Source organism: Rhinatrema bivittatum, chromosome 15 (assembly GCF_901001135.1).
Source record: "Rhinatrema bivittatum chromosome 15, aRhiBiv1.1, whole genome shotgun sequence".
Taxonomy (NCBI): Eukaryota; Metazoa; Chordata; class Amphibia; order Gymnophiona; family Rhinatrematidae; genus Rhinatrema; species Rhinatrema bivittatum.
Window position 1 is genome coordinate 34,974,577 of NC_042629.1, and position 22,177 is coordinate 34,996,753.

Consider the following 22,177-nt stretch of genomic DNA (forward strand, 5'->3'; position numbering starts at 1 on the left):
ATAGATGGACCCTTTAAAGAAAGATTCTTCCTTTTTTTTTTTTTGCTTTTGTCTCTTGGGTCCAGCAGTTTCCTGTGCCAAGGAGAAGCCTGTTCTTGCTGTCCCCTTCAAAAGGGGCACGTGTATGGCACTCTCCCCCTCTCCAATCCTGCCTAAGGGTGTCCATCTTAAGTTTGGCTCAGATTCTCTTCTACAGATGCAGACCACAGCTCTTGCAATTAAATCTGCAAAACTGGAGGAATTTTATTCCACAGTTACCAAGTGCCATAAAGTAATGGTCTAAGTTTAGAGGGACAAAGGAATATTAACACCATCCAGGCTGCCCAAAAAGTTGCAGGTTACCCTCCATGACTTCTCGATTTCTCTCTTACCCACCCTTCTGTATAAGAATTCACTCCAGGTGGGCCACTACATATTACTAGGGTCACATGCAGACTAGCGGGTGTAGCAGCTTATAGTCTGAAGGAGACTTCAGTATTGGATAATTAGCGTGCCTTGTGCATGGAAGTCATTTTCAGGGCAGAAAAATGAAAGCAAAAAACCTAGATCTTGAATTTAAGACTGTAAGCCGCACACATACAGAAAGGTCAAGCAAGGGATGGCTATCTGGCCTGCCCTCAATAATCCATGAGTCCGTACTAGCTTTCTAAGATTGAAACTTGCATCCCATCTGCATTCAAATCTAAGGGTAAGTTTTGTTATACAAGGTATCTAACAAGCACATAATATTCTTTATAAATTCACAAACGTAGCTTCAAACTGAAGATAGCATGCAATTTACAAGTCTTATTCTGATATGCAAGCATCTGATAAGGGAATATTAAAATTAGATAGGCCACCTCTGGCGCTTGAATGAATACAAACAAACACTGCTAAATTTAAGAAACACAAGCCTAGTTGAGAAATCCAGTTCCTCCATCAGCAGCTCTTCAAGGATCAGTGCTATGGCCCAACATTCCTTATCTGATCTCACTCAGTCTCTGGCGAATGATTTGCAAGGGGACAATGCTCAAAGCTAGTAAAGGAGACTTGGGCTGAGCTTGGAGCAGACAAATTTGTCAATATGTGTTTGTTTTCGAGGTAAAGAAACGTTTTGGTGAAGTGCATGTGCCAGGGTAGCATGTGTGTCTCCAAGGGGTTTGGTTCTGATGGCGAAATTAACAGTGCCAATTGTTAACAAGTTGATATTTCTCGTGACTTCATGTGTTACTGGACAAAGCAGATGACAAAGCTCCTGAAGGCTTGAGCTGGCAGAATTCACTGTGCCTCGGGACAGAGGGCATGATATTCTGTTCCTCTATAGCAGGGGTCAGGAACCTTTTTGGCTGAGAGAGCCATAAACGCCACATATTTTAAAATGTAATTCCATGAGAGCCATACAATATGTTTAAAACTAAATACAAGTAAATATGTGCATTTTATGTAAGATCACACTTTTAATGTACAATAAGTCTCTGAAAATATTACACCAGGCCTTAAGACACCAATACATCTCCTATTAGGAAAACGGACCAAGTCAGGCTGCTATAGAGTCCTACACAGAAACAACACGCCAGCAGAAAACCTCACCTGAATCACGTGCTGTCCCTCACCTAACATAGAATAAAGAGACCAAAACGCATAACAAGAAGCATGCAGAAAAAACTGAATTGAAAACTGCAACAAGCTAGAGTCTCTGTATGCAGTGTAACAAAGAAAAAAGAAACATCACCCATCCTTATAAAACAAATCAAGAAATATAAAATCATCAGCAGTAAAACTGTACTAACAAAAAGAACATATTTTGAAACAGCTGATGAGTGGAATATCCAATAATTAAAAACTCATATAAAACATTTCCAGATACCAACAAAATATTTCAAAATAGCAGACACAAAGATCCAGTAATGAAAAATAATAAGGATACAAAATTTTTTTTGCTCTGCATACCTGGGAACGTTTGATATCCAGGTGTCCTGAGATTGTTCTGAATTAGCAGGAGGTGGGGTGGTTTGCTTGGAACTTTCTCCTCTCTCAGTCACATACCAGCACTCTCTCTCACACTGGCTCTCAATGACACACCTATACACACATGCTCTCAGTACTCACATATACACATGTTTTTTCTCTCTCATATAGGCTCTTAATTACACATTTACACATATGCTGTCTATCTTTTCACGCTTACACACACACACAGGCTTTCAATCACATAAATACATGCTGTCTTTTTCTCTCACACACAGACTCTCATTCACATGCTTACAAACATGTCCTCTCTCTCTCATTTACACACAGGCTCTCAATCACATACTCACATGCTCCCTCACCTAAATCAGCTCTCAATCACACACAGACACACATGATATCTATCTTACTTATACACACAGGCTCTTAATCATACATACACATGATTTCTCTCACACACAAAGGATCTCAATCATACACACATACTCTTTCACACAAACAGGTTTTCAATCACAAACTTACACATACAGGTTCCCAATGGTAAACTTACATTCATGCTCTCTCTCTCACAGGCAGGCTCTCAATCACAGACATACTCTCTTTCACATATACAGGCTCCCAGTCAATCACATACATGCAATCTCTCACTCACACACACAGGATCTCAAACACACATGCTTGCTCGCTCATTCACTCACTCTCTCCCCCACCCCCACCCCGGGAACTCGCGGCAGCAGCAGCCTCCTCCCAACGCTAACCTCCTTCATTTTCAGCCCTCGCGGAGGCGAAGGCGGAGTCCCATCGGTCGCGGTTGAAACTCTTCATTTTCCTCCGAGCCGCGCTGCAGTCTTCTTCCCGTCGGACATTAGCGTGGCCTCTTCCCGCGCAGGCACCCAATGCTCACCACTTCCTCTTCTGGGCCGCGGGAAGAAGAGAGCGCACCGGCGTGCTCTCTTCTTCCCGCGGCCCGGAAGAGGAAGTGGTGAGCATCGGGTGCCTGCGCGGGAAGACTCCCGCGCAGGCACCCGATGACTCCAGCGCTGGCACCCGGCTGACACCCGATGACTCCCGCGCAGGCACCCGGCTGACTCTAGTCGTGCCGCTGACTCTCTCTTCTCCTCTCCCCCCCCCCCCCCCGCGGCCCGGAAGAGGAAGTGGTGAGCATCGGGTGCCTGCGCGGAAGAAGAGACCACGTGGTCTCTTCTTCCGCGCAGGCACCCGATGCTCACCACTTCCTCTTCCGGGCCGCGGGGGGGGGGGGGGGGGGGGGGGGGGGGGGGGAAGAGGAGAAGAGAGCACGCCGGTACCGCTGACTCCAGCTGTCCTGCCGCGTTCCGCCCGGGCTGACAGCATTTTAAGCCCGGGCGGCGGAGGACCGGGGAGCAGCTGGGTCAGCGGGGAACCGCGAAGTGTGGCGACACTTGTCCGCGAGCTAGATGCAGCCCTCAAAAGAGCCATATCTGGCTCGCGAGCCATGGGTTCCCGACCCCTGCTCTATAGGGTGGCATGAGATGTTTGCGATCTCCGTGTGGCAAAGCATAAATACAGTTAAGAGTTTTTTTTTCTTTTTATAGATGTTTGCAGAAAATTAGTTTTAACAAGGTTGGCACTCTTCTTCTCAACTCCTTAAGTGCTGCTATAACCACCGCACCCATTCATCTCCTACCGATTCCTTGGGCTACTGCCAGTTACATATTAGCCAACATCTGCGTGCGAGTCAGATTCTTTCAAAGGGCTGGATCCTATACGGTAGGGTTTCCGTCGTTATCCTTGAAGGTTGCTGATCTGAAGCCATGCCAACTTTCAAAATAAAAAAAGTCAAAGAAATAGAGAGACAGACTTGGTCCTAATCATTCTTAAGAATTTCCAGCCAGAGTAGCCATGCAACCTGCCACATATCACTGCAACAAAAAGATCTCAGCTATTTTTATTAAAATACTTTTTGTCTTAAAAGTTATATGCTAAGCACAATCATATATAGTACATGAAACATACAATAATGTTATTTACCTAAACAAAAATCTAATGACTGAAAATGCTTCTTGGAAAAATATTGCCTTTAATTTTTATGAATCAGCTTAAGGTCAGGAAGAGAATTCCACAGCTTGGGTCCAATTATTGAAATAGCAAGAATTCTTACTCCCGTCATGCTAGGCAAGTCCAAAAGGTGCTTCATATCAGCCTTGAGGAATTCTTTCAGATTGGGGGATTATAAGAGGGTGAGAGTTTCTAGACTGTATAAGTCTTTACTTGTGTTCGTTTGCCCCTGGGACCTGGTCCTCTGCTGGATCAATGGAACGGAGACCTCTCTATTAAGCTTACAGCTATCCAATTGCGTGGGGGTTTATGTGGTACTCTGGGAAATGCAATTTAAATTTTTAAAAGTATATCTATTATCCCTGGTTAAATCAGGTTATGTGGAAACGGATATACATCAAAGTAAGATCGACAGGGGGACACTTGGCCATGTTTTTCGGACCTGTGAAGCAATTAAGTTCTGAGATGGAATTAAAGATTTCTTTGAATTAATACTGTGACAAAATATAGTTTCCCATCTGGAAGGGGTTCTTTTTGATGACCTCGTTCCATTTAAAATTCAAGGTAAAGGTAAGAGGATTCTTGTACGTAAGGCTTATTTAAAGTTCAAGGTTCTTATTGAAAATATTGTTTTTACGTTACGTTATGCTTTACACTCCTTGTTATTTGTAAATCGGGTTGATGTGATGCCTATCATGAAACTCAGTATAACAAAAACAATAAATAAATAAATAAATAAATCAATCAATCAATCAGGAAGACAGCGCATTCTCATGCTGTGGAAATCTGATGAAGCTCTGTACGTTTGGGTATGGAGGAATGCTTGCCACACTTTAATGTTACTGGAAAAAAGGGCTCCAGGCCAATTGATTAAGCACAGGAAGAACTTCCTCAAGGTATGGACTGCAAATCTTCACGTATTACCTGCCAATATTCGTAGCTTGGTATTGAATGACTTGCAATTGTACATGGTCTTTGAAATCTCGGTGGTTTAGAGACCAGGTTTTGTGAATTAATTCTCTCTACACATGCCAGCTACTCATCTGCAGGTGTTTTTTTTTACTTGTCTAGGTAGGGAAGGGGAATTCTCTCCATATATGCTATATTCTCTCTCCCCAAACCAAAAGAAAGATGCTGAAAAGGTTTTGCTATTTGTATTGTGTGTGGCATGCGTGTCAATGCACGCTGCATATTGTCTTACTGGTGTTTCTTAATAAATGGTTTAAACATTGAATATTCCACCCAAAATACCGGGAACAAAAAATAAAATTCCCTTATAAAAAGGTAAAAAAAGTCAACTGAAAGGATCCCCACCACGCTAACAACCGCTCAGGCAACTCCAGCACGAAAAACTCCAATAATTGAGTGAAAAGGTTTTTTTTTTTTTTTTTTTTTAAGAGGGGATGAATTTAGGAGTACAAAATTTATAAGAGGAAGAAAACAGAGGTGCTTACCTGGAACAGGTGTTCTCCGAAGACAGCAGGATATTAGCCTTCACACATGGGTGACATCATTAGATGGAGCCCGATACGGAACACATATCAAAAGTTTCTAGAAACCTTTGGCTAGACACATTGATCATGCCCAGCATGCCCTATAACACGCATCCACGTGGGGTCCCCTCTTCAGTCTCATAACATAGAATTACAATAAAACAAACAAGAAACCCAACTCCGAAGTGTGGCGGGCAGGTTTTGACTGGACTAACAATCTGCTGTCCTCTGAGATCAGGTAAGCAACTCTGCTTTCTCTGAGGACAAGCAGGATGTTAGTCCTCACACATGGGTGAATCCCTAGCTACAGGCTGCTCCCCAACAGAAAAGGAGACCAACAGACATCTAACCAGGTGCCAATGGGCACAACAATCACTGGTGCTGTTGGTAACAGAGGGGGAGACAATCTGAATCCAAACAATGAACCCTAAGGTTGGGAGAGTTGGTTTCTATACCTCAAACAGAGTCTGGAGGACAGACTGGCCGAACCTACTGTCGCGACCATCCCTATCCAGACAATAGTGGGATGTGAATGTGTGGAGAGAACACCATGTTACAGCCATTCAGATCTCCTCCAAGGGAACTGCTCACAAGTGAGCCACACAGACACTGCCATGGCTCTAACAGAATGAGCCTTGACATGACCCACAGGTTGCAATCCTGCCTGAGCATAACAGAAGGAAATGCAAATCTCTCAGCCAACTGGGTATTGTCTGTTTGGCAATGGCAACGCCCAACCTATTCCTATCAAAAGAAATAAAGAGTTAGGCGGATTGTCTATAGGCTTCTTTCTGCTCCAGGAAGAAGGCTAAGGCTCGCTTGCAGTCCAAACTGTGCAGTGTTTGTTTGCCTTGGTGTGAATGGAATCTGGGAAAGAAAACTGTCAAAACAATTGATTGATTAAGATGGAAATCAGTCACCACCTTTGGCAGGAACTTAGGGTGTGTACACAAGACCACCCTGTCATGATAAAACTTAGCATAAGGTGGATAAGTCATTAAGGCCTGAAGCTTGCTGAGGTAACCGCCACCAAAATATGATCTTCCAGGTCAGATACTTCAGGTCACAGGAGCACAGCAGCTCAAAAGGAGCTTTCATCAGCTGAGCTAACACCACATTGAGGTCCCAAGACACAGCAGGAGGCCTTAGGGGAGGCTTCAAGTAAAGTAGGCCCTTCATGAAACGAACAACTATAGGCTGTACAGATATGGGCGTACCATCTACACCTTGGTGGTATACACCAATTGCACCAACTTCCGATAGGCGTAGAAAGTAGTCAGGCAGTATTTGTGTGGGGCAGGAGAACGGATCTAGGGTCTTCTGCTCACATCACATGAAAAACCTCCTCCACTTCAGCCCATAGGACTACAGACATCCTCAGAAAGATCAAGCGGCTGCAGGATTAACCTCTCAACATCCAGGCTGTGAACAGGGCCTGGAGGTTCGGATGCTGCAGTCTGCCCTAATCTTGCTTGATGAGATCTGGGGAAGTCCCCAGACTGATCGATTTCCAGATGGACAACTCCCATGGTAGTAGAAATCAGACCCGTCTCAGCCAATGAGTGGCTATGAGGATCATAGTCCCTCTTTCCTCATGAAGCTTCAAGAGTCTTCGCCACTAAGGGAATCGGAGGAAACATGTACAGAAGACCCTTGCCCCAATGACAGGCAAGGGCATCCGATGTTTTGTCATCTGACCTGGACAGAGGCACCTTTCGATTGCAGGGAATGTGAACAGATCTATGTCCGGGCTCCCCCAGAGGCGGAAAATCCAATTCACTACTCCATGAGTGGTCTAGGGACCACTCATGGGGTCTGAAGGCTTGACTCAGCTTGTCTGCTATCATGTTCTCTGTTCCAGCCAGGTATATGACCCCAAACACCATCCCATGGGCTAGGGCCCAGGACCAGATCTGAACCGCTTCCTGACACAGAAGCTACAATCCCATGTCTTCCTGCTTGTTGACACCACATGGTGTTTGGTCTAGATCAGAACAATTTTGTTGGACAGCCAATCTCTGAAAGCCCATAGCACGTACCTGATTTCCCACAGCTCCATGAAGTTGATTTGACAAGAATGTTCTTGAGCAGACCACAGTCCCTGGGTGCCGAGCCCATATACATGAGCTCCCTACCCGAGGATAGATACATCTGTGGTTAGCACAATTTAAGTAAGGATATTCCAAAAGGATACCCCCTGTTCCAGACTGAAGAGTACCCGCCACCAGTACAAACTCCTGGAGAGACTGAGTGACCCAGATACAATCCTGGAGGGTCTGAGTGGCCTGGCGCCACTACAACCTCAGGGTCCATTGGACTCTATGCATGTGTAAGCGTGCCAAGGGAGTGACATGGATGATTGCGGCCATGTGACCCAACAGCCTCAAAATGTGCCAAGCTGATACCTGCTGGCTCTGTTGCACTTCTAAAACCCCTAGCATGGCCCGTTGTGCTGAAAGAGATTGCTCTTGCTTTTAATCCTCTGGTAAACAAGGAACTTAGGACTCACCCCACCTATTGATCATTTACTCCAACTCACTCCCAAAACAAGAGTGATCCTTTAAGGGCAATTTCATAAGATTAGACTTTGAAATTATAGCAGCTGACCAAATCTCAACCATAGCAGACGCGTGGCCATTAACACTGAAACCACCCCTCCGGCAGAGGGACAGACCAAGGTGCAGCCTGCATCCACCAAAAAAGGCAGCAGCCGATTCCATCACTGAACTGGTATTCAAACCAATCTCTTCGGCTTCCTGAGATAGAAGCAAATAAGTGTGAGCCAAAAGGGAGCAGAAAGAGGCTAACTGCAATTCATTGCCACTGCCTCAACTCTATCCTGTGTATCCCTCCATGCTGCTCCCCCTGCTGCAGGAAAGGTCATCCGCTTGGAGACTGCACACACCAGTGCATTCACTTTCGGAAAACAACTGCTCTCTTGCTGTCGGATCCATGGGGTACAGCCCTACCAAGGCTCGCCCCCTTTAAAATGGGTTTCTGGAGCACCCCATTTGAGGTGCTAAAAACGGGATTCTTCTTTGGCTCATGGAACCAACACCCTGCACTCCCAGCATCGTCAGTGTCTGGGAGATCAGAGCTGACGACCCATCTACATGACTCCAAACCCAAAGTGACTTCTCTAGCCCCCAGGGAGTAAGGATCACCCTCATCATCCGAACCAGCAGGGTCCCCATCAGTGGAACCTGCAGCAGGCAGAGGATTACTCATACGCTTATCTGCGGCACCAGACTTGCGGGATTCCGCAGCCTGTGATTAAACTGCTGAGGTTTGATGGAACTGGCCAAACCTGGAAGAAACTACAGCCCTTGAAAAAATCCCACCCAAGATAAAAAAGCAGAAGGATCCATACCAAAACCAGGGGAGTGTCAGAGGTGCCCACTGAGAAGTCCTCCCCTGCTGAAATTCCAGTTAGGGGCCACACAAAACCAGGCGAAACTTCCGACAGATCTTAGCTACCATTGGTTTAGGGCATGCATTCAGATCACCAACCAGACCTACTCAATGTACCAGTTCAGCCACCATCTTAGTATCCAGATCTGGACAAAATGCATTAAATCTTCATCTTTGACTTGCTCAGCAAGCCCTATAATCTGGATCATTCTCCTTCCCAGTTCTTTTGGTCCTCGATATGGGCCTCCAGCAACACAATCTCCCACCTCAACTCAGCAACCTGTGTAGTAAAGACCTCTGCAGACACCTCTTGCACAGTTAACTGATGATCCATATTATCAATTTTAGTAGTGAGTTCCACACTTTAATCTCATGTGCTGCCTGAAATTTGTTAAGACCATCTACTATTGCAGAAACATTTTTACAAAAGTTCTTGAATTAAATTGCCTGAACGCCAGTAATGGAATGTCCTGTTCCGATGCCATTTTAGGTTTCACTAGCTTAGACTTCACGCTGTCCGCAGAAACCTTCAAGGACATATTATAAACCAATGCAAAATAAGATAGTCTGGCAGAATCCAAATAATCAGGGAATTAAGCAGAAAAAAAAAAATTTATTGGCCCCAGTAGCTACATCACCCTGCGACATCTCAGGCGGTATCTTAACTGGAAGCCTCTCAGTCTAACGTGAAGGCAGCTCAATAGGGAACTTTCCCTTCTTCTGGACTAGACAACCAAGTGGATTTTTTTTTTTAGGGGATGGACGGGGAGTGAAGGCTGGTTGAGGAGTTTATATGTTAAACCCCATCAGAATTTGGCCGTGCTGGATGTTTTGGTCACGATGTCATTCTGACCTTGATTTTGGGGGTCATTCTGAAAGTGTCCACACTGGAGTGATGACCACGCGTAGGTTTTATCCGTGGACTTTGCACAAACTCTCAAGATGATAGTATGTGGGTACTTTCAACTTGAAATTTGCTGCAGGTAGATTTCTGATGGCGAGACAGCACATGCAAAGATTTGAAAATACCATCTGTATGCGTACTTTTCCCCCCCAACCTGAACACGCCCCAGGAAGGTCTCTTCCCCGTGCGGCCAATCAGCATGAACATTGTGACCAGGCTCCTTCTGGGCTGCATTAAGTGAAGGCAATTTTCAAAACAGCCAATCAACATGCGTACGGCGCTTTTTACTCTCGTGCATCACTTTAAAATTCACTTTCATTAAAATTTAAAACACATTCAGAGTAGAGGGCCTGTACTTACCCATTTCATAACGGGAGCCCAGAAAAACACAGTCCTCGGACCTAAAAGTGACCAAAATAAACAGTCAGACAACAGAACAATCACAAGGAACAAAAACAGACAGGTCCCTAACCCAAAGGGCTTACAAGTTCAGGAGATGTGTGGACAGCATCATGAAGGAAGCCAGTTGGTTTGCTTGCTCTAGTAGGTAATTTTTTCCCCCTTACTTTTATCATTTTCCAGGAAAACAAGCGTAACATATTACTATATAGTCATAGATAAACTGGTAGTCTCAGACCTCCCCAAATCACTCTCATGCTAGGTAATTTTAAACAGATCTGCTTCTTTCACATAGAACCTCCTGCCTTTCAAATCAAATGAGAGCAGGGAAGGACCAGGAAAAAGTCTTCAATAATACTGGACATGGTATCTTAAATTTCAAGATATCTGGAAGACCCTGGTTAAGGTCCACTTTGTCCGGAACAGCTTTAAAACTGAGCAATTACCCGACCACCACCACTGAGCAGGCTCTGGAGCTGCTGGGCACAACCACTGCAAGGGGGGCTTTGCCACATTTTGTTTGGTTCTGGAATTCTTATTTTAAGCAGGAAAAAAAAAAAAAAAAGCTGACCCACTGCAAGAGTCAAACACAGGATCCTGCCAACAACTGTGGAAACACAAAATGCAACAAAACCACCATCCGCTCATTTCCCACCGCTCTCCGGACAGTTCAGGCTAGCTCCTGCTGAACCTCGCGCCAGTAGGCAAGAGGTATTTATTTGGAACTTTTATATACAGACATTCATGTGCAAAATTACATATCACATCGGTTTACAGTGAAACGATAAAAGCAAACAAATGCATTACATCAAACAAGGGATACAGGTAACTGGGATCAAAGTTACAAATAAATACTAAGCAAGAAACTAAAAATGCACGGTATCACATTTCCAGGATACATAACAGGGGATCAAAGCTAACTTTGCTAGAAAATGGAGTCTAGAAGGAACAAAACATATGAAACTGAGTGAGAATGGACCAATGGGTAAATTACCCGGAGGAATGGGATAAAGGTGGAGACAATAAGCCAAAGGATGAAGACAAATTTATTAACATGGGCGGTAGAAAGATGCATAACCAGCCTGAGAAGTTATGCCTTCTTCAGAGAACGAAAAGCTAACTAAAAAACTAGTCCAGTTATTAGAGGGAGAGACGGATGGATCATCTGAATTAAGGAAATGCTTGACAGAACAGCCAGGTTTTGAGTCTTTTTTTGAAGGTTGTCGGGCATCGTTCTTGCCGAAGATCTGGCGGGAGAGCATTCCATTGTGGAGGGCCAGCTGTGGAAAATGCTCGTTTCCTTAAAGAGGATTTGGCAGGGTGTGTGTAGAGAGTGTCTGTATAAGCAGATCTAACCGGTCTAGAGGGTTTGTGGGGATGGAGAGGGATCTTTAGATCAAGCGGAGTGAGACTGTGCATGGCTTTGTGTAGAGTCATTAGGACTTTGTACTGAATTCTGAATTTGATTGGAAGCCAGTGAAGGCTCCGCAGGATGGGTGTAACGTGCTCCCTTTTGTTGGTCCTGGTCAGAATCCTAGCTGTAGCTTTCTGCAACATCTGCAGGGGTTTGATGGTGTTTGCTGGGAGACAGAGAAGAAGCGAGTTGCAGTAGTCTGTTTTTGAAAAGATGTGATGGTGTTCGGATTGGGTTGCCTGAAAGATGATTTTTAAAGTTAATCTGAAGTCTGAATGCATCTAAAGAAAGATGGAATATTTAAAAAGCAGAGAATTAAAAAAAAAAAAAAAAAGCAATCCCATGTTGTCATTTTCATACATATAACCCCCCCCCCCACACACAAAAAATACAACATAACAGCTAATTCTCACACCTGAGCCTGGTTTCTAAAAGGGTTCTCCCCACAGGCAAAGAACGGACGACTAGTTTCTCTGAAGCAGATCCCCCGTGTGTTAATGAAGTGATGTTTATTCTTGTAAATGGAACCTCTTATCCTGACAGATTTTCTAAATTCCTACAAGATCTGAGCAGACAGCCCATGAAAATGTTGATGTATTGATGTTATGCCTGCTGGTAGAGGCTCGTGTGTCACTGCAGCCTGCCCTGAGCAACTCACTGGAAAGATGGTTAGAAATGGAGAAGTTAAAGTCTCCCAAAAGCACAGACAGGGCTCCGAGGGGGTTCCTCCCAGCCTGCTGCATGATGCTTGAGCCCAGAGTTTCTCCAAATGTACTCTGTTCCCCGCCTTGCTCTATTTTAATTGGTTGTGTGTGTGTGCTGACTGGTGACCTTGTCTCTGCGTCTCCTGGGTGCCTATGTCATCTGAGCCTATCCTCCCTGACTTTAGCACAATGCAATAGGATCCCAGAAATCCTAAAACCCAATTCTTAAATCACAAGATTTTGCTCCCTAGTTCTCAGTTTTGTAGGCAGGTTTGGAGCTATGAAGAAATATTGGCACTTATTTCTTATATTAAGGAAGTTTCTTAAATATATTTATTTACATGTTTTTATATACCGACCTTCCTCAAAAAGACATCAAGTTGGTTAACAAAAACGTCTATACAGATCTATAAGATCATGATGACATGTAGTTTCCATAAACATAATAATCAAATCAAACAATGCTAAAATTACACACAGTTAATGTTTACCTATAATCTCACATTTCTAGTTAGCAATCAAAACAAATAATGCTAGAGTTATAAACAATTGTCTGTCTTCACATTTCTATATTAAAATAAAATACAAAACAATTATATCTTAAAACTTAAAATAATCTTAATAAAATTAAAACTTAATAAAATTACCCTTTGAAACTATAATACTACAGTTATACTTTGACACCAGTATATCAAAGGCAATCAAATGCCAAAACTGACAGTTCTGTCAAAGCGGACATTGCTCACTTGTCCCTATTTATTCTTTCAGCCAAAACATGGACATATATGTCAGAGTAGCAACACATCTTGGTGATCAGGCAGCCATGGACTGATGAAACTCAGTGGCAAAATCAGCTATGGAGATCATTAGGTTCTGCACAGTGCTCCAGGCTTAATTCACACACAAATCACCTCTTCATATTGGAAAATTCTATCAAGGTAGCTTGCTTTCTACCTTACAATCTGTTCCTCCACATGAAGGCCAGCCAGCAGACTCCGGTGTTTTCTCCTTGGGAAGGTTCCATGCTTGTTCTGCACGCTGCAGCGCTAGGGTCTATTTGTCCAACTGGGAATCTTGGGATTTGAACCTGCAATTTTCAGGCTCCCAACCAGGGACTCTACCACTGAGCTAAAAAGGGGGGCTTCTCCTAGATGAACTGGCAGAAGAGGGATTTACACAAGTTGTTCACATCCACCCTCTTTATTGCTCCACTCTGTCACAATGTCACATCACTACGCCAGCAGGGTTATGAGATCAGCGATGACATCGCACTTACGTCCGGAGCACTCTTACCAACCCCCAGCAGTCAAACAAGGGCAGTTATATCCAATATAACGCCATAAAGCAATCATACCCAGCATCAAGGCAACTGGAACAAACCAAGTGCAGCCTAAAACATGTTCTCCAAATGTTTTTGTGCTTATACTGAGGGAGCATGAAGGGGACTAAGGAGGACAGTGGCTCCAGCAACATTAGAGAACTTCCAAACTATGACAGAGCGTCTAAATTCCTCCTGGTGAAGCAGAGATCGCACCTGTGAGGATACAGTTCTACAACGTGCTGGCTCATCTTGTCCATGAGGAGCCTATCCCATGCCCTGTGAAAACCAGAAATACTGCAGCCAAGTGTATGCCTGCTCTTCACTGCACGCAGGCGGTTTCCCCCACGTCCTAACAAGCAGGGCTCTCTTCGCACACAGCCTGGTGTTTTAAGGATTCCTTCCTGCCAGTGCTTTGAAACCTAGCATCTTTTCAACAGGTCCTCCCCCCCCCCATTACAGGATCTGGAGAAACTGGCCTGTCTATTCAGAAACTTCTTTTCTGTGGCCAGTTGAAAAGATATTTGCAATTTGCCAAGGGAGGAAGAAAGAAAATGAGCAAGGCAGCCAATGCTGTGAGGGGCGAAGACCTCTAATCCCCTCCCCCCTCTAAAAAGCACTGAGGGAGGAATGGTGGAGCATGGGGAAGGAAAAGCTAGTCTGAACTGGGAAGGAGAGATGATCTGGTCCAGAGCAGAGGAGTGGGGTGAAAAGAACTGAAGGAAAGGAAACCACAGCCAAATGCTACGTGTCCTGTGGTGGGAGCCTCTAATCCGTCATCCTCACTTTTAAGGATAGCCACAATGATTGTACATGAGATCTGCATACAATGAAGGCAGTGCATGCAAGTCTCTTACACATTTATTGTGGATATCCTGAAATCCAGACTGGCCGGGAGCATCCTGAGGACTGGGCTAAGAGCCACTGCTCTAATCCTCATGCTGTAAACTAGCTTTTCACGGCGGGTCAAAATTTCTCCATCAGGGCCTGAAAAAGAAGCTTGGCTTTTGGAATTACAATTTATGAACACGCATCACACTCCCAGGCTGTGCCCATCCTGAGCAGTGCCATGGAACGACTGCAGCTGTACCAAACACCAGATCTTTCTGAGCTCTGGCGTCAAGTGCTTCTCTCACCTCTGCATCACCCTTACTGTCTTGTGGCGATGCTGGCTGAGCTGGAGCCCCTCACTTGCACAAAAGCCCGGATGCGGTCCCAGTCACGGAGGAAGCACTGCCACCAGGACCACATTAGGAATGCTGTCCAAATTTTACAAGATGGATGCTTACTGTTGGATGTGGGACGATCTGACAATGTCTTGATAGATCATGTGTGTATCATTGCTCAATAGTGCCTCACCATCTAATACCTACTCCTGTCAGCTGTACTCGCTCTCCAGTTCAGACTGGAACTGCCTAGGAGGAGAACAGGTGCTGTAAGCTTCCATCTCTCAGGAATCAATCACGGCTGCTTCTGTACCAGCCGGCATTATTCCTGGCAAGGAATGTACTGTGCAGTAGAGCGAGAGTAGGTTTCATCCCAGGAGGTCAATTCTTGGAATTACTCAGCTTTATATGAAACCTTTTGTTTAAAAAGAAAAAAAAAAAAATCCAAAATAACCTTCCTTAAAGCAAGTCAATGTCACAGGCTGAAAGCCTTTGTCCTTCTGCAGACATCCAAACTTTAATTACCAGCAACCAATGGGAAGAGGGGGAGGTGGCCAAGCTCCTCCCCCTCCTAGCCACATGAAGAGGGAGACTAGGGTCCCAGGGGGAGGGGGAAAAAAAAAATCTGTTTTCTATGCAGTGGCATCTCCTCTGTCAGACGGGGATCAGGGCCCTGGCAGGGCAAGTTCAGAAGCTGGGAACAGTTATTCCTCACAGCATCAACCTGATATCTCGCACGATACTGCAGAAGTGACCTGTTTTCACAGGGGGAAGTCAACACTAGAGCTACAAATTAACAGACTTCTGGATCAGCACTCTCTCTGCTTTGTTGGTTTATTTCCTATAACTTTAACAAAGTTACAATTCACTTCTCTGGGGGAGGAGAGGATAGAGGCTGCTTACTAAACTATACTATATGATTAGCAGGGTCAAGAGGAAAGCAGCAATAGGCTGAGAACCAAGAAAACCAGCATCTGTTATCCCTCATCAGCCAGGGCAAGTCATGCCATTCCCATCGCCTCAGGTACCCCCCTTAGATTGTTAGTTCTTTGGGGGTACCTGAATTCTAATAATGCTGTAAGCTGCCTCAAACATTTGGAAATGTGTGCTAAAAATAATCCGTCCACATTTTAAACCTTTTTGGCATATTTAGCCTTCGACTCTTGGAGGTATAGGGGTCCAATCGCAGCCTGCTCCAGTCCCATCCCAAGTGTGTGCGGTGGGCGAGAGCGAGCAGCTTCAGACGCTGCCCTTGCCCATGTCACCAGTGGCCCCCTTCACTGTTACTGTGCAAGGAAGAAGATGCCCATGTTCTGAGAGTGGCATACAAATCTAACTGTGGTTCCCAGGGTCGCAGGCCATCCGGATCCTTGTACAGGACCTCTTCTTTTGGTTCTGAATTCTCACGAGTCACAAGAACATACCATGACAGGCAGCACTTGGGAAAAAGCTCTTTTCCCCTTATCTGTTTCTTTCAAAGGTGGTCATTTTTGAAGACATCTCACTCAAGACGGTGCATCTCTGGGGTGAACCATGCCTCACAACTTCAAGTTGAAGAGTGCAGTAATCTCCCATAAACCTACAATCTATATCTATCTCTCTCTCCATATCTATATTTAAAAAAACTTCAGCTGATACAGTGGAAGTCTACAACAAAAAACAGGATGGAAGAATGTCAAGAGAACAAGTACTGCTGCTGAGAAGCTCACAACCTGAAACCTGAGTTGTTACACAAAACTCTGGCAAGTGATTTTAGCCCTCCGAGTAGGGTCACAGAGACAACGTGGTTAATCTACAACCTGAGGCTCACATGGATAACGTATAAGTAGGGCAGAAGCGGAACCAGACAGCACCAGACACACACTCTCTCTGCACCCCCACCCAGTACACAGGTACCCCGAGACTGGCCCAAGGCTGGAGGGGCATTAGTGGGGGCAGGGGCTGTTGCAATGGCAGCAGCTGGCTGCCCTCCCTCCCCCCACCCTAACGGGCAGCGGTCTTGAACGCAAGTTTGCTGTGCTGGAGCACACAAGCCGCAGGGGTCAGCCCTACTGGTGCTTTTTAAAACCTTGATGACAAATGCCAGTTCTAGAACAAAAGTTTTAAAAGGTGGGGGGAGGTGGGGGTCCCTGTTCAACAGATTTCTCTTGGGAAAAGCCATGGATGACTCCGACAGTGTTCCAAACCACAGCGTTTTAAGGCATAAAAATCTAAACTGTTAAATGCGCAATTTGTGGGACTTGTGATTTCTGTCCAAACTTGACTAAGCCTCTCAGAAAAAGTCAGCAAGTAACAGACCAAAGAAACAAGCTAGGACATGATACATTATAGCATGAGTACATGCTATAATGTATCATGGTCCTTCAGTCCTTTTTTCTCAAAATTACTTTCAAGTAAAAAACAAAAAATACAAATTTTAACAATTGTATTCTTTGCCCTTCAAACTAGAGTAGAAGCACAAATGACTGCTGCATAGGTAATGCAACCAAAAGAATATTTTGAGGGGATAAAAAAAGGAAGTCAGAGATATAACAGGATTTTGAAAATATTTCCTGTTATACTGCAGGCAGCAGTTTACATCTTTGTGGGGTTCAGAACTAGAGATAGGCCAAAGTCCTGCTTCTAATCTGGGATTTATTAGTTTGCAATACAAGGGCTGAAAACCAGGGAAAAAATGGCAACAGCCCTAAGAGGATCAGGGAATTGGATAAACTGAACAGAGTTACTTTAACAGTTATGTGGATAGTTCATCCAAGGCTGGTGCTTGCATTAGGTGGTCACTACAGCACCCCCACTGGCATAGACTACTGCAACTGCCTCCTGACAGGTCTACCTTCATACGTGACCTGTCCACTACAGATCATACAAAACTCTGTTGCAAGACTCCTTACTAGCACTCCTGTGCATGATCACATCTCTCCTGTTCTTAAGTCCCTACACTGGCTCCAATACAAGCTTGCCATGAGCATACACTCCTTGATTCATGATTTACACACTCCATGGATTTCCTCAATAGTAAAAATCCATACCCCCTCCTGACACCTCAGATCATCTAATCTAATGCTACCAAATGTCCCATCTCCAAAGCTCACCCACCCTGAGGAAACCAGAGAGGGTACCACCTTCTCCGCAGGACCACTCCTATGGAACAGCCTTCCCAAAGAAATATCTCCGAAAAAGAATATTCTTTAAAAAAAAGCCTTAAAACATTCCTTTTCAAGAAAGCGGTCCCAAATGATAATGGCCAAAAGAAAGGCCAGAAGTCAGCTCTCCTGATAGAATGAACTCCCTGGAGGCCTACATATGCTCCCCATCCTGAAGAATGTATAATTCCTCCCCCCCTTGGATGAACTATGTATTTCCATGTTCCATCTAGTCATTTGACTGTTTATATTGTACCCCACTCAATGTAGGAAGAGCAGGTAATAAACATCTAAGAAAATAAACAAACAGCAGCTACAGAGCACTGGAGCTGCTGCCAGTAGGTAAGTCTCAGGAGTGGGTGGGGGTGAGTCCCAGACCAGCGATTGCCTAAGGCACCTAATGCCCTGCGTTCATCTTACTCTCCAAATCCATTCCAGTTTTGTTACCATACCCAGAATTATTCTCAAGCAAAATAGTAGAAAAGTGTACCTGCTCATATTGCTAATAAAATGTTAATCGGTCAGACAGACTAAATTTAACTCTCTCACAGATCCAAGATGTTTGCTTCTCTAATAAAATCAGGTGAATACTAAAGCTCAAAGTGGACTAAAGAAGCAGCCAACTCCTAATACCATGCAACAGTAAGTAATCAAATTGGGTCCACGGATAATATATGCAGACTTTCTTTCTGAAAGGAAGACGTGCTCACAGAGATTTGGGCCTCCTTTTTATGCAGGTACTTTTTCCCAGCAAAAAACAATGCATAGTTTTGAACACAATCTATGGGCATTGTTGCCTCCCCCAGGTAAGGCTTTATGAAAATACAGGTAAAAAGAATAGGTGTGCTGTGGACCATGCCTGGATTTTACCCATGTAGAGGGTAGGCAATTTTCAAAATGCCCTTTTACCAGGGTAACTGGCTTGGGAGGTCACCCTCAAAGTCTTCAAGCAGAAGATCTGCATACGTGGCTGTGAATGGTTTCTGCACATTGACATGTCAATTGAAAGCATTTTCATTTCTATTCACACAACGCTCATAGCTTTTCCCATTCTCCAATTGTTACAGAAATCTTCAGCAGCTGGAATAGATCCCTTTGTTTCCTGAATCCTATTTGTCTTGTCTAGACCATATGCTACACAGAGCAGGGACCATCTTCAGTATATCTGTACATTTCATAGCACCACTGAAATAACTAGTAGCAAAGACTTGACATGTAAATCAATTTAGAAGAGTTAAATGCCAATAATGTTTTTTTTAATTGCCATTTATTTAGAGGACTACACACTAATGAACATGTTTCTTAAAAGCCTTGAATCGTTGTAGATTGTGATACATTTTGAGGGCACCAACAAAGAGCTGCTGTAGCCCATGACCTATGGAGACTTCACAAGCCTCTACTTCATATGCAATCTCCAAAGTTCATGCAATATGATTTAATCTATGCTACTGAATTCAACTCCTTGAAAATGGTTCTATTTTAAATGGTTTTATGTAAGTCACTTAACCATCACTGCCTCCTAAATAAAGACAAAATGAAGTTTTGCTATTAGGATGTGTGTACAGGTGGGATTTTCTTTTTTTTTTGTGAAATACACTAGTTTAGTAAAAACAACAGAGGACAGGACCTAGTGGTGCTCTGTTTCCCTCCTCTCATCATACCCTCCCCATTAATTGGGTACCACTTCATAAACCCCTCACTGGTGGTCAGAGGTATGAGATGAGATCAATGGCTATTCTTGGTTCTAAATTCATTCTAACACACCCCCATCTTTACTATAGTAAGAGCTGGCTTGTTCGTGGCAAATGAAGTTTTGTAATGTAAGCATGTGCACAAAACCTAAGCACCCCGAACTGGTTTAACCAGTCTTTGGAAATCTCACCATAAATAAAATGGTGACTTGTGAATGAAAATAAAATTAGTAGGGGCTCAAAACAAGATTTCTACTTCTAAGCAGGAGTCTCCGATTTTCCAAATTATGTTCGATTCCTCCTGTCTAATTGCACAGAAGTAGAAGTTCAGGAGTCAGGCTGCAGTGCACATCACTGCCAAGGTGTGGCTAAGGAATTTAAGACACACTCCAGGGTATGCAGGTTCAAATCCTGCTCACACACTAACCCTGCATGCCCTTGGCCCAGTGACTTTGTCCACCTTGAAAAGCACTGGGGAAACTGAAGGGGATTATGGATGGCACACAGAGGATCGGATTCAGCCGTTCAGGTAAACGGCACTTGATTATCTCCATATTGTCATTTGATTTTGACCCTCTTGGGTCTGCTCAGTTATAATAGGGAGGGCTAAGGGCATAGATGTTGAGACAAGACCAGCCACTGGTTTCTCCCATTTTGTGTCTACAATGAAAACGCTTAGTACAGAAATCCAGATCCCGTTTCCCCACCCCAATGGGTGGCCGTGCGTGCTGGGGGATGTGCTCTATAACGCGAGGTGCGATAAAAAGACAAAAGCTCGACCCGGGCTGCTTCTCACCTGCCGGGTGATTGTAGATCGGCCGCAGCTTAGCTGGCAGCATCAGCTCTATCCTGTCTAGGGCGCGGTGGTAGGACGCTCGCAGTCCGGCCGAAGCCATTCTTGTAGCGGGCTGGCTGACTGCTCACGCGCCGGGGAAATGACGGTAACGAGACAGCGGCGACCGTCGCTCTCCCTCCGCAATGACCCGGCGTCCTCCAGCGCCACTACCGGCCGTCCTCCGACCTCACGCGCTCCCTTTTCCACTGCGCACGCGTCGCCTCTCAACCGTCACGCAAAACATTGACACGCCACGGGGCGGAGCCACCCCCTGCCAATCCTCTGCCGGATCGCTCGGCTCTCGAACCCTGCCTCTCGCGCGTCCAGGAAAAAAACATTTCGTCATTGGATCACCGCAGCCCGTCCTCTCTCCTCAGCCACTGGCATAGCGCGGCCCCGCCCAGTTTCCTCTCCCAGCTGCAAGCAGGCAAATACGCCGGGCAATAACCGCAAGAACGTTTCAACAACAATAAACAACGCGGAAGCGACCGGACTTTGATGTTACCAATGATCGGCCAGTGCCAGTTAGGCGTTCCTGGCACGCCCTTATGGTGACGAACCAGTCTTCCTCTGACGGACTGGGAGCCCTGTAAACTGAGAATACAAGATGAGCTTTGTGTTTGTGCAAATTCTACGACGGTAGATATTGCTAGATACAAATGAACGGCTAACTCTTCAAAGCGACCCTGGCCTGACTCTTGCCTTCCATTTCACACTTGGAGGCCGATGCAATAAAGTGGTGCGCTCAGTTTTACTTGTGCACAAATGTTCCTCTTGATGCAGGCAAAACTGGCACCAGAGTTTCAGGACAGGCTGATTTGGTGCTGGTTGTACCCCACTGCATGCAGGGAATTGTAGTCTTGCATTTCTAAGGCAACAATGCCTTGAAATAGGTAATAGGAAAGTAAGAGGCTGCCTTCCCTGTGGATTTTGGAACAATCCCTTGAAATAGGTAATAGGAAAGTAAGAACTACAAGTTCCTGTATATAATGGGGGTAAAACCAGGATTGGATCAACCTGTCCTAACATTCTGGAGCCAATTGGCAAATCCTACTCCCAGTGCAAAGAGATGCACTAGTTTAACTCTGGTTTTCCTAAGACTGGAAATTTTACTCCTGGTCCTAGGTGGAATAAAGTGGCCAGTGTTTTGTGTTAGTCTATGGCCAGAAGCTGAAGTTCTGACACTGGGACCTGTAATCAGGATTTATGTGCACAAAGCATGTTTTCTGCACATAAATATTTATGAACATAAACATTTTTTTGTGCTGAGAGCATTTTTATGCATATAAATCATACTTTATGTGCACAAAATATTTACATATACTGCCTCAACTATATGGAAATCTCTCAAGCATATTCTTTAGGGCTAACCTGAAAATCAAATCAGTTTGTGTTGGTCAAGGACCTGGTTTTCCAGATCTTATTCTACTGTTTTGGGGCCGATACAATAAAGTATAGGTTAAAACTGTTTACTGAAATTCACCACACACTTTGTTAACACAAAATGTTTTAACACCTGAGGCAGTAAGCTGCTGCTATACTAATGCATCAGAAGTTAAAAAAAAATGTGCTGACTAGAAAATGTGTACAAATTTTAAATTTGGGGATGCTCTCATAAATGATTTTTGCATACAAAACATCTTGTGCACATAAAAGACTTATGTGCACAAAACATGAGTAGTGGATTGGCCATTGTTGGAAACAGGATGCTGGGC

General features: G+C 44.6%; 1 protein-coding gene across 1 annotated transcript in view; it reads right to left on the reverse strand.

Moving 5' to 3' along the window:
• The window catches only part of MPC2 (mitochondrial pyruvate carrier 2), a 44,778-nt gene extending 24,086 nt beyond the window's left edge, over positions 1-20,692 (reverse strand). The window contains exons 1-2 of the mRNA XM_029579095.1: positions 20,424-20,692; positions 10,153-10,193 (exon numbers count right to left, since the gene is read on the reverse strand). Coding sequence (XP_029434955.1) covers positions 10,153-10,193; positions 20,424-20,523 — 141 coding nt within the window. The 5' untranslated portion in view covers positions 20,524-20,692. The remainder of the gene's footprint in view (positions 1-10,152; positions 10,194-20,423) is intronic.
• Between the last annotated feature and the right edge of the window lie 1,485 nt (positions 20,693-22,177).